General features: G+C 34.1%; 1 protein-coding gene across 2 annotated transcripts in view; it reads right to left on the minus strand.

Annotated features, from left to right (window-relative positions):
- The window catches only part of LOC124372215 (ras-related protein Rab-8A), a 31995-nt gene that overhangs the window by 11964 nt on the left and 2609 nt on the right, over nucleotides 1–17422 (minus strand). For both annotated transcript variants that reach the window (XM_046830592.1, XM_046830586.1), the window contains exons 2-3: nucleotides 9075–9135; nucleotides 2052–2256 (exon numbers count right to left, since the gene is read on the minus strand). In XM_046830592.1, the coding sequence (XP_046686548.1) occupies nucleotides 2052–2256; nucleotides 9075–9135 (266 nt within the window). The remainder of the gene's footprint in view (nucleotides 1–2051; nucleotides 2257–9074; nucleotides 9136–17422) is intronic.

Below are 17422 nucleotides of genomic sequence, written 5' to 3' on the forward strand. Positions count from 1 at the left end.
CAGAGTGCGGATTTGACACTGGTCTCAATAAGCTTTATTCCATATTCTATTGCAAGTGCTTCTCCCCTCTCTCTTGATACCTGAGAATAAACAGATTATGTTATTGTATTAATGTCCTTAACTAATGTGTATAAAGCATCTTCGCACAGAGTGCGGATTTGACACTGGTCTCAATAAGCTTTATTCCATATTCTATCAAGTGCTTCTCCCCTCTCTCTTGATACCTGAGAATAAACAGATTATGTTATTGTATTAATGTCCTTAACTAATGTGTATAAAGCATCTTCGCACAGAGTGCGGATTTGACACTGGTCTCAATAAGCTTTATTCCATATTCTATTGCAAGTGCTTCTCCCCTCTCTCTTGATACCTGAGAATAAACAGATTATGTTATTGTATTAATGTCCTTAACTAATGTGTATAAAGCATCTTCACACAGAGTGCGGATTTGACACTGGTCTCAATAAGCTTTATTCCATATTCTATCAAGTGCTTCTTCCCTCTCTCTTGATACCTGAGAATAAACAGATTATGTTATTGTATTAATGTCCTTAACTAATGTGTATAAAGCTTCTTCGCACAGAGTGCGGATTTGACACTGGTCTCAATAAGCTTTATTCCATATTCTATCAAGCGCTTCTCTCCTCTCTCTTGATATCTGAGAATAAATTCTGTTTTGTACATAAAAAGAATTATACACATAAAAACATATATAAACATGTGAAATTAGAAGACAGTAAATTATAAACAAAAAAATCATCACAAAATACAAATGTGTTTCAATGCAATAGAGCATTTTGACGAACTCCTGTATTTGCCATAGGTAGTTAGTGAAGGGTCATTCCACACCAATTCAACACGAAAAAAAAAATTTTTTCACCCACCATCTCAGATTTGTATGAAACTTGGTAGCTTTGTTCTATATATAAAGATAGTAGAAGGTATTCATTGGGATTGAGAGAACCTCACTTCACTTGTAAAAAACATATTGAAACTTGCAATGCACTTAAGAAATAGAAGGAACAAAATAATTATTTTACTAAATTAAAGCCCATATTATGCAGATAATTTAGGAAAAAAATGTCTTGATTATCTCAGTCCCTTTTTGAGATATTGAATTTAACGTTAAACATGTTTGCGTTTTTAAAACTAAACAAGACATAAAAATTGTAATTTTTTATAATATCTTAGGTTTAACTTAGACTGTTAAGGTAATTTTTTTTTATTCCCTAGTACTCAAGGAACCTGCCTTGAAAATTCTATAAAGATTGAGTGTCAAATGAGGAAATGAGAAATTATTTTCTTTTATATGTCATGTTTTGTTTGGCACTATCCATAGTGCGGGAATTGAAAAATGTAAAAACTTTAAAGTACTATTATAACTGGAAAACTAAGCGAGATAAAAATTCCAAATTTGGTAGTTTTACTATCTTTACATATAGAACAAAGCTACCTAAGTTTCATTACAAATCTGAAATGGTGGGTGAAACGGTCTGGTTGAACTGACATGGAATGACTCTGAATACATTTTTTTTACCTTTTATAAAACCTTTTCTCCGTTAGATGCTGTAATTTAAGTAATTATTCTGTCATTTATCTAGGTTCAAACTATTCGACCCAACAATGTTTTTCAACTAACCTTATTTACAGATGAAACTGTAAATTAGGTACAGCATGACCTAAATGACTGTAAATTACAGCTTCTAAATGAAACTGGTAGCTGTTGTCTTGGCATCCTTAACTAGTACTGGAAATTTTTTGAGGTTATGTTATAATCAGTTAACACTGATTATAACAACAGTTAGATGCTTCAAATAACATACTATTTAAAATATTATCAAAATCCAAAATGTCAAAATTAGTGACACTGACACTATGCACTTTTTGTAACATTAAAATAAACGATACTTCGGTACTCAAAGGGTTAAACTTAATAATGTGGCAAGTGTTTTTATATCATGATTACAAACAAAAAATTTAGTAAATATCCAATTAATCAGTAAAGAAGGATAGTGGAAACTGTATTATTACACCATAATCGGTAAACCTACCTGTCTTTTTTCATTGAGTTCACACTTGTTTCCTAGCAACATTTTCTCAACATCAGCAGACGCATTTTCTTCAATGTTGCGGATCCAGTTTTTAATGTTTTCAAAACTTTTCTCGTTCGTTATGTCGTAAACTAGCATTATCCCCATTGCTCCTCTGTAATAGGCTGTGGTAATAGTTCTGAATCTCTCTTGGCCGGCAGTATCCCTATAAAGTAAGGATTTAGTGGTTTAAAAGTTTTCTGCAAAACCAGAGTAGCTGTGGCCCGCATTATACAAGTATGATTACACTAAAAATTTAATTATTCATTACCTGTAACTTTATTATATCTTACTTAATTATACTTTTAACTCTCCAGGTATAAACTGTTAAACATAAAAAAGTAAAAAAAAAAACCTAATTACTCTACAAAGTTGTCACTAAATATAAAGAATTATCAGGACAAAATACATTAAAATTTCGACAAAAGGGTCAGCCAAAAAAACAAATGAACTTTGTTTAAGATGCAACTGTAACATAGTATTCTTGTATAGGATAACTTCTGTAAGTACTCTTACAGTAGCTGAGTTAAAACACTCTGGTATGATTTGTTCATTTTAACCTTAAAAGGTTCAGTCTGTGTTTTTTACATAAAATGTCTGTCTACTTGTGTTTTTTTCACAAAAAATTCATAAATCTAAAACTATTTAAGTTTATAACAATGCAATTTGGTATGATTATTTAATTTCACCTAAATATTTCAATATATTGTAATGTATACAACATACAGTTTTAATATTATCACACCATATTGTACCAAAACACCAATTATTTTCTTTATGTGCTCTTTACATATGTGGCAATTTTGTTCATATTGATGTAAACCTTCTGTAAATTGGTGTTTCCAGTTACAAATAAAAAAATGAATAAAAATTATGGAGGATAAATTATTAATAGGAGGTATAAAAAATGTTAATAAAATATAATACAGTATATATATATATATATATATATATATATATATATATATATATAAAATATTTAAGAAACGGATACTGATTTAGTTAATACATTTAATTATTATTGGTGTTGCATGATATTTTGCACAACAGGTGAAATGAGATGTATGGAAGTAGCAAGATCGTCCTCAGGTGGGTCTTTTGATCCATAGCACCTAGTTTAGTTCAAATTTGTTTTAATAGTGTTTAAACCCTTTCCGGGCCAGGCGGCAATATATTGCCGCCATAGATCGCGTCTGAAAAGTGCCAGGCGTGTCGATGACATACGTGATAAGCGCCAGGCGGCAATATATAGTCGCCTTGATATTCGTCGTTTTCTTAAATAAATACGACATCAAATTATTAAAGTTTTATGTTTTTTATTCCCTGGTATATTTGTAGGTAATTAATATGAATATCATTTTTATTTTGGAGGTCTATGCATTTTTATTTCGTAATAATTGTCACGTGACATTATCAGCTGACTCGATCTATTGTTGTTAATTCTTTATGTTTTAGTGTAATCGTACTATTGTATGCTGGATTTTCTTCATTATTTTATTTTGTGGTTGTAAATATTAGTTGTGTTAGTAGTTACGTGCTTAGCTATTGTGTGTAGTAGTTACAATGACTGACAATTTGCGATCTCACGGGAGTGAAATTGTAAGTAGCATATTTGAAAATAGAAAAAGTGTAAATAAATGTCAAATAAAATTGTGTAAATATTTCTTGGTAAATAGTGTTTTTAACTGTATTGAAACTGTTTATGGATCCTACATTCATCTGTTTACCAGTACATCCATAATGTGAATATTTATTTTAAGTTTCTTGCAGTGTAAGAGTCAGTTGCTTTATCACTTGTTGCGAAGTACAATTATGCGTATTTATACAAAATGTGTCATAAAAAATTTATTTATGAGAGAATTAACACAAAATTTTGTATGGTTGTTCCTTTCTAAAATGTACAATATAATAAAATAGCTTCCCATGGTAAAAGTATTTTTCTTTTTTTAGTTATTTACTAAAAAAATTAAAAACTTTTTATGTAATCTATTAAAACATTATTTTTTTTAAAATTTAAAATTACTTAAAACTACATCTATTTATTTTTTTGTAGATAGTATATATCTATACGAGTAATTTGGTGCAACTTTTAGGTCATTCTCTAATTTTTATGAAAAGTTGTAAATTTTAATCTAAGAGACTGCAAAATTGCCAATTTTAGCCTGGCACTTTTGACTAGTCACAAGCGGATATGATATGTGAAAAAATTTTGCAACAACTCATATTTGGTCCTGGCCCTGAAAGGGTTAAGTTGAATAAGTTTGCTAAATTACTAGGTGTAATGTTACTTAAATGTAAGCCACAATTTTTTATTGTACATAAGACAAGAGGAAATTTGTACCATACAGAGTAATTGTAAAATGTCAAAATACAATAAACAATTTTTTTACAATTATTATGAACCCTTCTTTTTTACATGGCTGAGTTAGACATCCATTTCCAGTATAAATATGGTGACATCCATTACAAAAATTGACCTGCCTCAGCCACAAAATCAAATTCCCACGAGCTGTGCCTGTAAGTATTAATTTTGTGTATAATAATAGGTACTAAGCCAAGTACTTGTAAATATTAATCTTAATAGATAGTACAGTAAATAATAAAGTTGTTCTGTTCTTACTTTTTTATTTTTGATGATTAAAGAGAGTAACAAAGTTCCATGTGCCTAACCCTTCTGGTGAGGTAGCTTTTATTTTATTAATTAATGTCTCAGCTTAAAACTTTTAAACTACCACATATGACATCCATGCTCCATCTATCCCATTTTTAATACCAGTCATAATAACACAGTTAAAAATGCCCTTTATCATTTAGTTTAATATGAAGATGTCATTGTAGGCTAATATCCTCACTACGACACGAGATTTGTATCGGTCTTCGGCCTGTAAAGTAGTAATGTGCATGTGCCACAGTCAATGTGTTCAACTAGTATGTTCAAGCTTTCTTTGGAATCAACCAATCCAATAAAGTAACTTCATCACATGTGTTAATAAGTTATTGGAAATTGTCTTATGATTCGCTTTCATAATATATATGATTTTTTCTATGTTATTACCAACATGGTTACACATTAGACCAATGTAACCAGAGTCACTTTCTGACAGACAGAAATTGAGACTCCCAATAGACCAATGTGTACCATTTCCAATACCGATGTACAGGTAATAGAGTTAAAAGTATCATCCTAATTTCAACCCTATAGGTCAACTCATTCAAAAGTAATCGTGGGTACAGACAAGAAAAATCAAATTTTGTCACAAGCAACTGGTGGGAAAGGCTTCGCTAAATGTTCAGCCCAAATAAGTAATATTTACAATCCTCAAAATCACTTTACACTTTTGATTAAATTAAAATCATTCTGAAACCCCAGTTTTTTTTTTCATGAATACCCTATTTTTAACATTAACCTACCAAGGGTCACAAGTGGCAATGTAAGGTCAATGGAGACCAACTACCTTTAACATATTCAGTGCGGCTGGCCCGCCGGCGGAACCCGCGCGTCATGGCCTTGGAAATGGAATGAAAAATGCCTTTATTTACAGAGGCGAAGTTAGGACTTAAAAGTCCTTTCTACCACTTAACCTCCAAACAAAACAAACAAAGTAAAATATAATCATACCTATTACAACATTGTAACTGACACTTAAACTAAATCACTTTAATAATTAATAACATATTGGATGTAACATAATAATGTATATATATAAATTATAATTAAAATTAACCATTTAGATTAAACTCTAACATAAATCTCTTTAATACAACAGGCAACTAATAAAACTATCCTATCCTAATCAGCTTTCATTCCCCATCCACGCCACTTACATACAGTTACCACAAGTGTGACCACAAGAACCACCAACCGTCACTCCCGCCGAGTCCGCAGCAGAAAGGCCCTAACCTCCGCCCCAAAGCGACCGCGCTTGTCAATATTTCTGATGTTGTCTGGGAGAGCGTTCCACAATCGACATGCGGAAACAGTGAAAGATTTATTATATATGGTTGTCCTATGAATTGGAGTTGATAATAAAGATGCACCCCTATGAGTTCTACGTGCACTAATATCAGACATAAAAACGAAACTTTGGGCCAAATAACTTGGACAACCATTGTGGATTAGTGCGTGCAACAGACTAAGTACATGAAGATCTCTAAGTTCTTTGGAATTTAATAGGGATAATTGCTCAAAATAAGGAGATACGTGATTATCACGTCGTAAGTTGAAAATAAACCGAATACAATAATTCTGTGCACGCTGAATTTTACTAGAAAGGTCAACAGTCATGTCATTGATCACCACGTCACAGTAATTGAAGTGAGGTAAAACTAGAGTTTTCACCAACATCACTCTAACATCCAACGGCAAATATTGTGCAAATCGCTTGAGGCCATGTATAGGCTACAGGCAAAAACCCTATTACAAATTAGTGACACCTGATCAGCCCATCCCAGGTTTTTTACTTTTTCATTGTAAACTATTTCTTTGTTGTTCAGTATCAGTCTTGGAGCAGTATTAATGTCGATTTTAGTAATAAGCCTTTGATAGCCTATTAAAATACAGTTAGTCTTGGTTTCATTAAGTTTCAGTCCATGTCTGCAAGTCCAGTAAGCTATTGAATCAATATCAGAGTTCATTACTTGTACACAAGTGTCCATCTCATTAGGTGAAAAGTGGCGGTAAATTTGTAAATCGTCAGCGTACAGATGGAACTTTGAGTGTCGGATGCTAGTAGTTATGTCATTAATGTAGAGTGTAAAAAGAAGTGGTCCAAGTACAGAACCCTGAGGCACCCCTTGGGTGACAGGTTTCCACTCGGAGCACCCATTGTCAGTCTTGACACGCTGCTGTCGCTCGGAGAGATATGACCCCACCCACCTGACACAACCATCAGAGAAACCATACCTCTTCAATTTGATCAGTAAAAGAGGGTGATACACGCAGTCGAAGGCCTTGGAAAAATCGAATAGAGTCAAAATTGTAGCTTGTCGCTTGTCCATAGCAAGTCTTATATCTTCTGTGATTTTTAAAAGGGCTGTGGCAGTACTGTGGTGAGGGCGAAACCCAGATTGAAATACAGACAAAATATTGCCACTGTCAATAAAACGGGAGAATTGTTGGTGGACTATTCGTTCTAAACACTTGGATAGCGCGGGCAGTATACTAATAGGTCTTAAATCAGATGGAGCTTTAGGGGAAGAACACTTATTTAAGGGACGGATTTGAGCACATTTCCATATATCTGGAAAAGTTGAGGACATTAAAGATTTATTAAATATTGCAGTAATAACTGGGAGGGTGACTGGCAGAGTGCTCTTAATGAACTTGATTGGAATTTTGTCGGCCCCGACTGCATTGCTAGACATCCTCATGACCGCCCTGAACACCTCAGCCTCAGTCACCGGAGTGAAAGAAAACTGATGAACAGGTCTGTCAAGCGGAGAAGCCTCTAGCTCTATGACATAATCACGAGCACAAGACAGATCAATGGGGACGTTAGCAAAAAAGTTATTGATTATATTTGGATTTAAATGGGTTTGTTGGTCACTATCAGATTTGCCCACTCCCAGCTCTTTCAGTTTCGTCCACAGGGTTTTAGTTGATTGTTTCTGAGAAAGAGAATTGTAGTAAAATCTAATTTTAGAATTTCTAATTTGTTGCTGTGTCTGATTTCTCAGTCTTTTATATAAGCTCCAATCGTGCTGATTCTTTGTTCGCTTAGCCTAGCGGAAAGCGGTGTCTCTCTGTCTTTGCAGATGGCGAATAAAGTCAGTAATCCAGGGAGCAGGCTTTTTTGTTACACGTTTGAAGACTATTGGAGCATGTTTATCAAACAATTGAAGAATTAGGGAATTAAATTGAAAAACCATATCATTCACGTCATCAGAAAATAGTATTTCATGCCAAGAAATATTGGAAGTATCGAAAATCAGAAGGTCAAGATCAATATTTTTGTAGTTTCTGTATTTAATAAACTTTGGTTTGGGTTTAGGTTGGGTTTGGTTGGGTTGGAGGGGGGTGCGCGGGTGGACTACCCATGCATCGCATTGTGTATAGGCTCAGTGTGGTTCAGCCAGTTGCCGGAGTAGGTTGGTATGCTACAGAAGTTGGCTAGTGATTCATGTCGGTCTTGGAACGTGGTTCGTTCGCGTCTTGCCGCCACCCTACAGGGTCCGCCCGTGACCCCTAGTTTTTATTACTGTCTGTTAAGTTTTAGAGTGTTCACTGTTATTTTAGTGTGTACAATAGTGTTTGTTGTGTGTGTACGAGTGTTGTACGATGAGAAAATGGATCATTCAATCCCTGGACCGTCTGGAAACGCCTCAGAAGCTACCCACATCGAGTTACAACGCGCTGTGGATGACGTATCGGATGAGGAATCAGATGATGGATCGTCGGTAAATGATGCTGATGAGGACCCCGACATATACACTACAGCTCCACAATGGACAATAACAACTTCAGGAATGAGACCTATACAATTTACTAAATTTGAACATAAGTGGGAGGGTTGTATATAGTATAAATAGTTTAATTTTTTTAAATTTAGGACAATGTACAATAAAAGTGCGTAGTGATGAAATGCGGTTGCGGTTGACGCTCTTGAGCGTGTTCGGCAGTGCAGCTTGTGCGCGGGAGTACATGAGTGACAACACCAGGTGCTGCGGGGTCCGCCGGAGACTGATGACTCTGATGGGCCAGAACGCACATCAGGAGTTCGGATTTGTGGCTCTAATGCCATTTCCAGACATTTCAACACATAAGGTAGGATTTAGTAACATAACATTTTTTAGCACCTAGGGTACGTCTTGATATAACTTTTCAGCAGCGAATGGGTTAAATTATCTAATGAATAAAGAATATCTTATAACTTTTGGAATCTATTGTAAAACAAGTGTAATTTAATTATAGAAACTAAGATTGAGATGTACAAAAGTGTTATAATAAAACGTAATCTACAAAAATATATCGTTCTGAAAACTCACCAAATTTGAAGCTTTATTTTCTTCCCATCGAGTTCTATTGTTCTTATCTTGAAATCTATGCCTGAAAAAATAATATATGTTTAATGTAAATTAAGTTGTCAGAGAATTGTCAACAACAGCAAGCACATGACATACCGGTACTGGAGCAGATCATGTATGTATCTTCTTGTCTTTGCCATGAAAAGGAAGGTGTAGTTCAAATGTATTAGGAAGATAAAACTTAACTGTCATATCAGCCACCTCCCTATCAATTGAAGATGACTCCAAGTACCAAAAGTGGTCATACATGTATGACATTCCTATTCGTAAAGATAGTGACAGATTACAACGGACTGAAAGCACAACATTTTTGAGGCTCATAAATAACCAACATCTTTCTTGGGTTATACATGTTGTGCACTGTGCCAAATGTCAGATATGTGTAATTTAGAGGCATTAAAAATAATATATGATGACCTAATGCGTCTACATGTACTCCATGGAACAAGTATGTATGGTGCTACAATCAAACATAATCTAAAGAAAATACTGTTGCTACAACAGAGACCACTCAGAATCATGTTAAAACTAAAACTAAAATGAACCTGTAAAATATTTTTTTTAATAATTTAGAATTCTAATTGTTTTGAACTTTATATTTTTGAAAAAATCTTTGGTAGAAAGTAGTTCAGCATAATTTTGAATTTTTCTAAACAGATTTGTTATACTGGAACAACATTTTTGCACTAACTACCAAATAATATTTATTACAGCCAAATTTAAGGAGGTTTTTAAAAACAAAAAAATATTTGCTTGAAAATCCATTTTATTCATTGCAGGAGTTTGCTGAAAGAAGGGACCAGGTTTGTTTTTTGCTGGTGAAATTTATAGTTATTTGTTTTTAGTTGTTTGTTCTAGAACTGCATTGATTAGTTGTAAGTTTAATGTTCTTGATGCTATTGAATGTTTTAATGTATAATATTCCATGAATAGAGATATTTTATTTAATATATAGCGGCCAGACAATGTCACTCTTTTAAAGGGTTATATTTTTTTCAGTTGAACATGTTAATGTTGGTTATTTGTGTTCACTTATTTAGCTTGTTTCTCCTGTGCCAAATTAATAGAGAGGCCTAAAGTTGTGGAAAAGTTTTTTTTTGGCTGGAAGTGTTTTTACATTCTCAAAACGTATTTCAAGTTTACAGCTGGTTAAATCTACTGAGCCTCTTCCTGTAAATCTCTAAAAGAATAGTTTTCACAACAATAAATAAAAACTGTTGCTTGTAAAATTTTATTTTGTGTGTTTAAGGCATGAGAATTGTGATTTTGCAATATATGAATGTGGAATCAACTGTTAAATTTTTTCCTGTTGTCAATAATAAAATCATCAACTGTAGATGAGCACTTAACCATTTGTGTCTTATCTGCTGAACTTCACTGACAATATTGAATGATATCACTTTTATCACAATCATCAAATTTTTATTTAAAAACATAAAAATATTGTACTTCAGGGACATTTATTGGAATGCCTTAAAACACTGTACAAGCATCAAGACAACAGTGTCACCATAAACCCACACAGGAATTTGAAAGATATTGGACATGCATTTAATGATCTTAAAAACAAAAACAGTGACTAGATTTAGTATAAATATATAACTCAACCCACATTTAAGCAAAATAATAGAATATAGAATAATAAATTCAGTATTTAATATATTTTGTTTTAGCAGTAAAGTACCCTTTTAAGTTCACAAATTAAGTTTATTTACCATTACCTTATATTTTTTTTATAAATAATAATATAACAAAAACCTTATTTTTTAATTTCTTCATGAAAGTAATAAGGATTAATAATTACTGTATAGCAGTTCATACTTGCTAACTATAGATTATTAAATAATCCATGAGAACAAGATTAGTATAACATATGACACATTTCTATAAAATTAACTTTAACTTTTGTTTCTGATACATTTTTCGTAGTATAAAAAAAATATAAGATACTCTGGTATTATCCTGAGGCCACTATTTTTGGAGGTTTATCCTACCGGGGTTCTAAAACATCTACATCTATTAAAGAACATATTTTATTTGACTTACTGTAAACATTACATCGTTATGACAACCGGTTTTTTTTGTTTTTTGCCTCCCAAAAGGAAGCGATCTTGGTGAGAAGAAGGCCACTATGTCTCTAACTACTATTTTTGTTATTAGACTATATAAGTAGGTTTAGATAGGTTATCATAAATATGTTACTAACAGTACCAAAATTAAAGATAACCTTTAAGAGCACTCACGCGATCTGAGCTTGAATTTGGGCACTATCTTAAGGGATGTTTTTTGTTTTTCGCCAGAAGTGCAGGATGGCACTGAAGGTGCACTGATGGCCAAGAGTATTTTTGATCGGTACTTTCCCTACCTAAGATCACGTCATCCAACTTTTCCGACATCAGATTACATTGGACCATCTGAGCGTGGTAAAATACCGATCAGAAATGCCTCTGGCCATTAGTGCAGACTGCCAGCCCGCACTTCTGGTGGAAAATGAAAAACATTCCTCACAATAGTACCAAAATTCAAGCTCAGATCATGTGAGCTTTCTTTAACTTTTTATATTTATAGTGTATACATATGTATTTACCAACTTATACAGCCAAATAACAAATAGCCAAAATAACACAGTGCCCTCCTGCACGCTGACACTGTTTCCATTTGGGAGGCACAACACAAGAATCAATTGTCATAATGACGTCATTTTCACAGTAAGTCAAATAAAGTCTGTTCTTTCTAGTAATGTACTCTTTTTAGATCCCCGGTAAGATGAACTCTTCCACAAATCTCTGGATATTACTAAAGTACGGAATAAAAATCTATTATACATAAGGGTGGCCGTCAGTTTATTTTAAAAATTTAAAGGTGAAAAAAAGAAAATTAGTCAATATTTTACAGCACTTGATCAGAATTACTGAAATTTAAAAATTATAGAAAATATTTACTTTACCCTCTTAACATTATTTGTTGTTTATTTGAATAAAAGAATTTCAGACAAAAAACTATAATCTTAATCACAGTGTAAAGTTGTGTAAGTTAAGATGTAAGTGTAATGTGTAACAGTAAGATGTGTAAAGTTTAAAAAAAGAATCTTAAAATAGGAACTGGTAAAGGTAAATAGAACAGGCTGACACTGTGGCAGCACCTTTGTTGCTTGCTGCCCCTCACTGATTGTGAGGAATGAAAAGCACTCCTCAGGATAGTAAAATATCAGTAACAGATCAAAGTTTTAGAAGGTCTTATCTCAAAAGCTTGAGAGAACTAAAAATATTACAAAATCACCTAACCAAAACATCCTAGATATGAATATATTCCATTAAATGTTGTAAATGTTAATGAAATATAGGTTACAGTGTTTGAGTACGTATTTGGTCAAAATATCTCAAGAAAAAAAGCCCAAATCAATTCAGACTCTATAAATTCATTTTTTTATAATTTAGAAACAGAATTAAATGATGTCCCATCTGAAAATATCTTTAATTTTGATGAAAGCGGATTCCATGATGATCCTAAAAGAACTAAACTTTTGTTTAGGAGAGGTACTAAACATCCTGAAATCGTAAGAAACTCAACAAAGTCTTGTTTTACTCTCATGCACTGTGGAAATACAGACCCAAAAGGCAAGGAGGAAAATTTGCCTGAAGTTATAGGTGAGAATTTTAAACAATACTTGGAAGATATGAAGGCCCATTTACTTATCCTCAACAAAAGAGGGAAACAATTTCAATTGCCAGTTGAACCTGGAAAAAGTGTGTCATATGAAGAAGTCCAGATGTATGTTGAGAACAGAGAAAAGGCAGAAGAAAAAGCTAAGAAAAGGAAAAGTAATCAAGAAATAAAATCAAAACTTAGGAAGAGTAGAAGTACAAATCCAAAACAAAACCAGAAGGGCAAGAAAAATGCTGAGAGTGAAGAAGAATTCCCTCTTGATTCTGATCTACCTGATATAGACTCAGAATAAAATATTCAACTAACAAATTCAAATGTATCACCTTTAAATGTTGAAAAGTTTGTTCAAATGACTTTGTTATAATCCATTATGAAGGCTCGTACTTTCCCGGGCAAATAACAAGTTTTGAAACTGACGACTCAGCCAAAAATATAAAAATTAAAGTTAATGCCATGAGTAAAAATGGTAAATATTGGAGATGGCCTGAAGAAGATACTGGTCGTAAGGATGAAATATTTTATCTTGAACAAGATTTGATTACAAAAATTGATCCTTCAGCGGTATTACCTGTGACTACTACAGGTGACTACAGGATTGACGATGAGTTTTTGAACACAAAGTGGTGTATTTAAAAACTAAAAATTCTCTACTGTGTATTTACTTAGTACAAACAACTTTTAATATCGTTTTTATAATAAAGTGTCTTTAAAACAATCAGAAGTTTTTATTTAAATTTATCCTTTAACCTGTTGAGTGCACACGGCATTTGCCGTGCCGCTATGACGGTCCATAGTGAGTGCCTCATTGACCAGTGACAGACCTTTGGGGAGTAAAATAAAAAAAACTTTTAAATGTTAATAAACTTATTTATAATAGTTTAAGTTTATATAAAAATACATTATAGATTGTTAAAAGCAATAATTTCGTTTTAAAACTTTGCTAGTGTGTGATACTGCTCAAAACAAGGATATATACAAAGGGCGATCTCACATGTTGAACATTCTGGTTTCTTTTCTTCTTTGTCCAGTTCGAGTGGTGTGTTTGCACACATAGCACTGCCTCAGTAGTTTACGCTTCTTTGAATCATTCCGGGGGAGTGGCCTTATAAAATGGCGACCTTGGAGGCATAACGGGTCTTGTGTCCTGCCTGCGATCGGGCGTGCCACGTTCTTTCCGTTGTTTTTTGCCGTGAAATGATTTTCTAATAGTTGTCGGATCAGAATTATCCTAAAGTCCATTATACGAGGGGGTACCCAAAAAAAACCGGAATTATTTTATAAAAATTATATATTATCAAATTTTTTACAATACGACCTTATCTCCTTCAAAATAATCTCCATTACAACTAATACACTTGTCCCAACGGTATTTCCATTGATCAAAACATTTTTTGTAGCCATCTTTAGAAATGACTGCAAGCTCGAGCTTCGTTTTTTTTCTTAACCTCTTCAACGCTATCAAATCGTTGACCTTTCAAGCCTCTTTTCATGTGTGGAAATAAAAAAAAGTCGCATGGAGCGAGGTCAGCCGAGTAAGGTGCGTGGGGCAGCGGAACCATGCCGTTTTTGGCTAAAAACTGCCTAACTGAGATGGCTGTGTGTGCTGGTGCGTTGTCGTGGTGGAAGAACCAGTCTCCAGTCTGCCACAAATCGGGTTTTTTTCTGGCGAACACTGTTGCGCAATCTTCTTAAAATCTCTTCTGATAGTTCCTCAATTGTCTGTCGACGGTCAGTGAGCACAAGTTCATGAATTTTCTCAACATTTTCGTCCGTTCGAGAGGTTGATAGACGTCCAGAACGAGGTTTGTCTTCAATCGACATGTCGCCAATTTTAAATCGAGCGAACCACTCGTAGACCTGAGTTTTCCCCATAGCATCATCTTTGTAAGCTGTATTCAACATTAAAATAGTTTCTGCGGCATTTTTACCAAGTAAAAAACAAAATTTTACAGCTGCACGTTGTTCACTTAAACTTGCCATGACAAAAAACGAAACAAGAACAAAACAGGGTTAGCGAAAACAGTCACTACGAACGAACAGAATGCACTAGGACAACGGAACTGGGGTCGCTGAGCTCGCAATGGGTTGCGCGACACACGCCTAGCGGCAGGAATGTGTACTACACGCTGCCGGCTGCCAGCAATACAATTCCGGTTTTTTTGGGTACCCCCTCGTATGCAATCTTACAGAAGGGTTTTTTTTCTTCTGGTATTCCTTGAACATGAAAAAAAGAGTTCAAAACACAGATGGTAAAACACTTTAGTGTACCACTTGATGGTTTTTCTTGTCGTATCGTTAAATGAAATCATCATGTCGGATTTGTCTACAGCTCCCAATTTGCGTTGTAATTTGTGACACATTTTGGCTTTAGCTTGTTTTCAAATGACCTGGTGTTCACATTAGTCATCTCACTTGTGTCAACTGTAGACAACATTGTCACTGGCCTCCTGTCATACCATCTTACTACTAGCATTTTTTCGTTATGCCGAGCTACCACTTCACCTTTCTTAATTTTTTTGGGTAGACATGGTACATTTTTTCTTGTGGCATTCAGTGTTCCACATACTCCAGTATCTCTGTCATACAACCAAGAAAACAAATCTGGGCTTGAGTACCAATTATCCATGTATAATACATGACTTTTACCCAGGTATGGTTGTATTAGAGTCCTAATTACTTTTGAAGACAACCCACTCTCTTTTGTTTGATTAATGTCAACATTAGTGCCTTTTCCTGTGTATACTATAAAATCTAACACCATACCAGTTTCACAGTCACAGAGCACAAACAATTTTATCCCAAATCTCTTTCTTTTGTTGGGAAGGTATTGCCGGAAAGACAGTTGACCCTTCCACAACATCAAGCTTTCATCTACAACTAAATTTTGAAAGGGATTTAGTACAGATGAAAATCTCTTTCTCAATGTTTCAATCAGTGTCCGAATTTTATACAGCTTGTCACCACCCGTATTGTGACAGTTGTCGTCAAAATGGAGCATTCTCCTTAAATTTAGATATCTGTCCTGGTAAAACATTTTAGAGAAAATTGGTGTTTCTATGAGTGGATCTGTAGACCAGTACTGTTTCAGACAATTTTTCTTCGTGTGAGGCATAAGCAGTGAAGCTGCAATAAAACAAAATAGTTCATCAGTTGTTGTGTCAACCCACTGGTTTAGCTTAGAAAACTGAGAACAGACATCAATAACAGATTCTTTGTAGAATTTACTAGTTTCTGTAGCAATATGATTCACCAGATCATAATCAAAAAATTCATAGAAAGCGTCAACCTCTTTCCATTCATTGCCTACAATCTCATCTGTAATAATAATTCCTGATTTTGAAGAATCAAATTGCAAATTTCGAGGATGATATTCGCCATTATGCTCCCATTTACAAATAGGGCATGGCTGTGACTGGTCAGTTTGTAAAGGGCTCATAGGAAGGCTATCATTGTTATAATTGTCAAATTGGCCTTCTGTACTTACGGTTAAGTTTTCAGTAGAAGGTGAAACGTTCTCAAATAAGTCTGTAGCTTCATTTACAGAGTCACTGTCAGTATACTCTTCATCCGACAACAACACATCACCTTCACTTATGTCTCCATACAGTTCACATCTAATTTCATGTCTCTATACAGTTCACATCTAATTTCATCACTTCTGTCAATAAATTCCATGATGCAACTTTAGACGAACACAGTATTTAAAAAAACAAGTAACATTTACTCTTACGAATAGCACAATGGTGGTGACTCTACAGTAACCTATAACAAGCAGGCTAAAAACGCGCCAAAGTTCTTAACCTAAATGAAAATATAAAATAGTTTTAAAAGTTATCACCAGGTGCCACCACAATACAGGACTAGCAACACTGTACAGCGACACTATTAGGAACAACTGAAAAGTTCCAAAAATCTCTGCTAGACGTCACAGTAAGTCAGTGAGAACGAACTGACAGTCATTAGTCTGCAACAGAAAATGCTGTGCTCCCTCATATGGGACCAAACGGCAAATGCCGTGCGCACTCATCTAGGTATGTTTTGCGGCACTCGTCAACAGGTTAAAAGGCATTAGGTGGACGTGGCACGGTAGACGCTGATTAAAATTTGTTTTAAACTTGGTGAAAATGTGTAACATGCTTGGAATTGTTCTTTTTAATGTTTATTGGTAACTAAAGAAAGGGGTCAATGTTGTTCCCAAGCAAGCACACATCTGTTAATATTATATTTAAATGGAAATAGTACAAAGGGGTCAAAGTTTACCACAGCACAGTATAACTTTGACCCCCTTAATTTTTCCATTTTTAAAGAAGTTTATTAACTTTCTAGTAATCTAACTTATTTTATACGATATATAACTGTGAGCATAACAATTAAATCAAATTAAAAGCTACATATAATTAAAATTGAGTTTATTGCAAGGAAAAATGGGGGTGGAGGGGGTCAAAGTTAGCCTGAACAACTGTACTTAAAATATTGGCTTTGAAAATGAAATTATACGTCTTAATAAAACTGTTAAAAAGTGGTTTTAGCTAATATGAGTAGAGTAGACCGAAATCCTTTGTTTGAAGTTTATTTTTAAAGATGAAGAACTGTGAAGGAAACAGGGTTTTTCCGGACATTTCCCATCATTCAGTGATACAAAA

The sequence above is a fragment of the Homalodisca vitripennis genome, chromosome 1, assembly GCF_021130785.1.
Source record: "Homalodisca vitripennis isolate AUS2020 chromosome 1, UT_GWSS_2.1, whole genome shotgun sequence".
NCBI classification, from domain to species: domain Eukaryota; kingdom Metazoa; phylum Arthropoda; class Insecta; order Hemiptera; family Cicadellidae; genus Homalodisca; species Homalodisca vitripennis.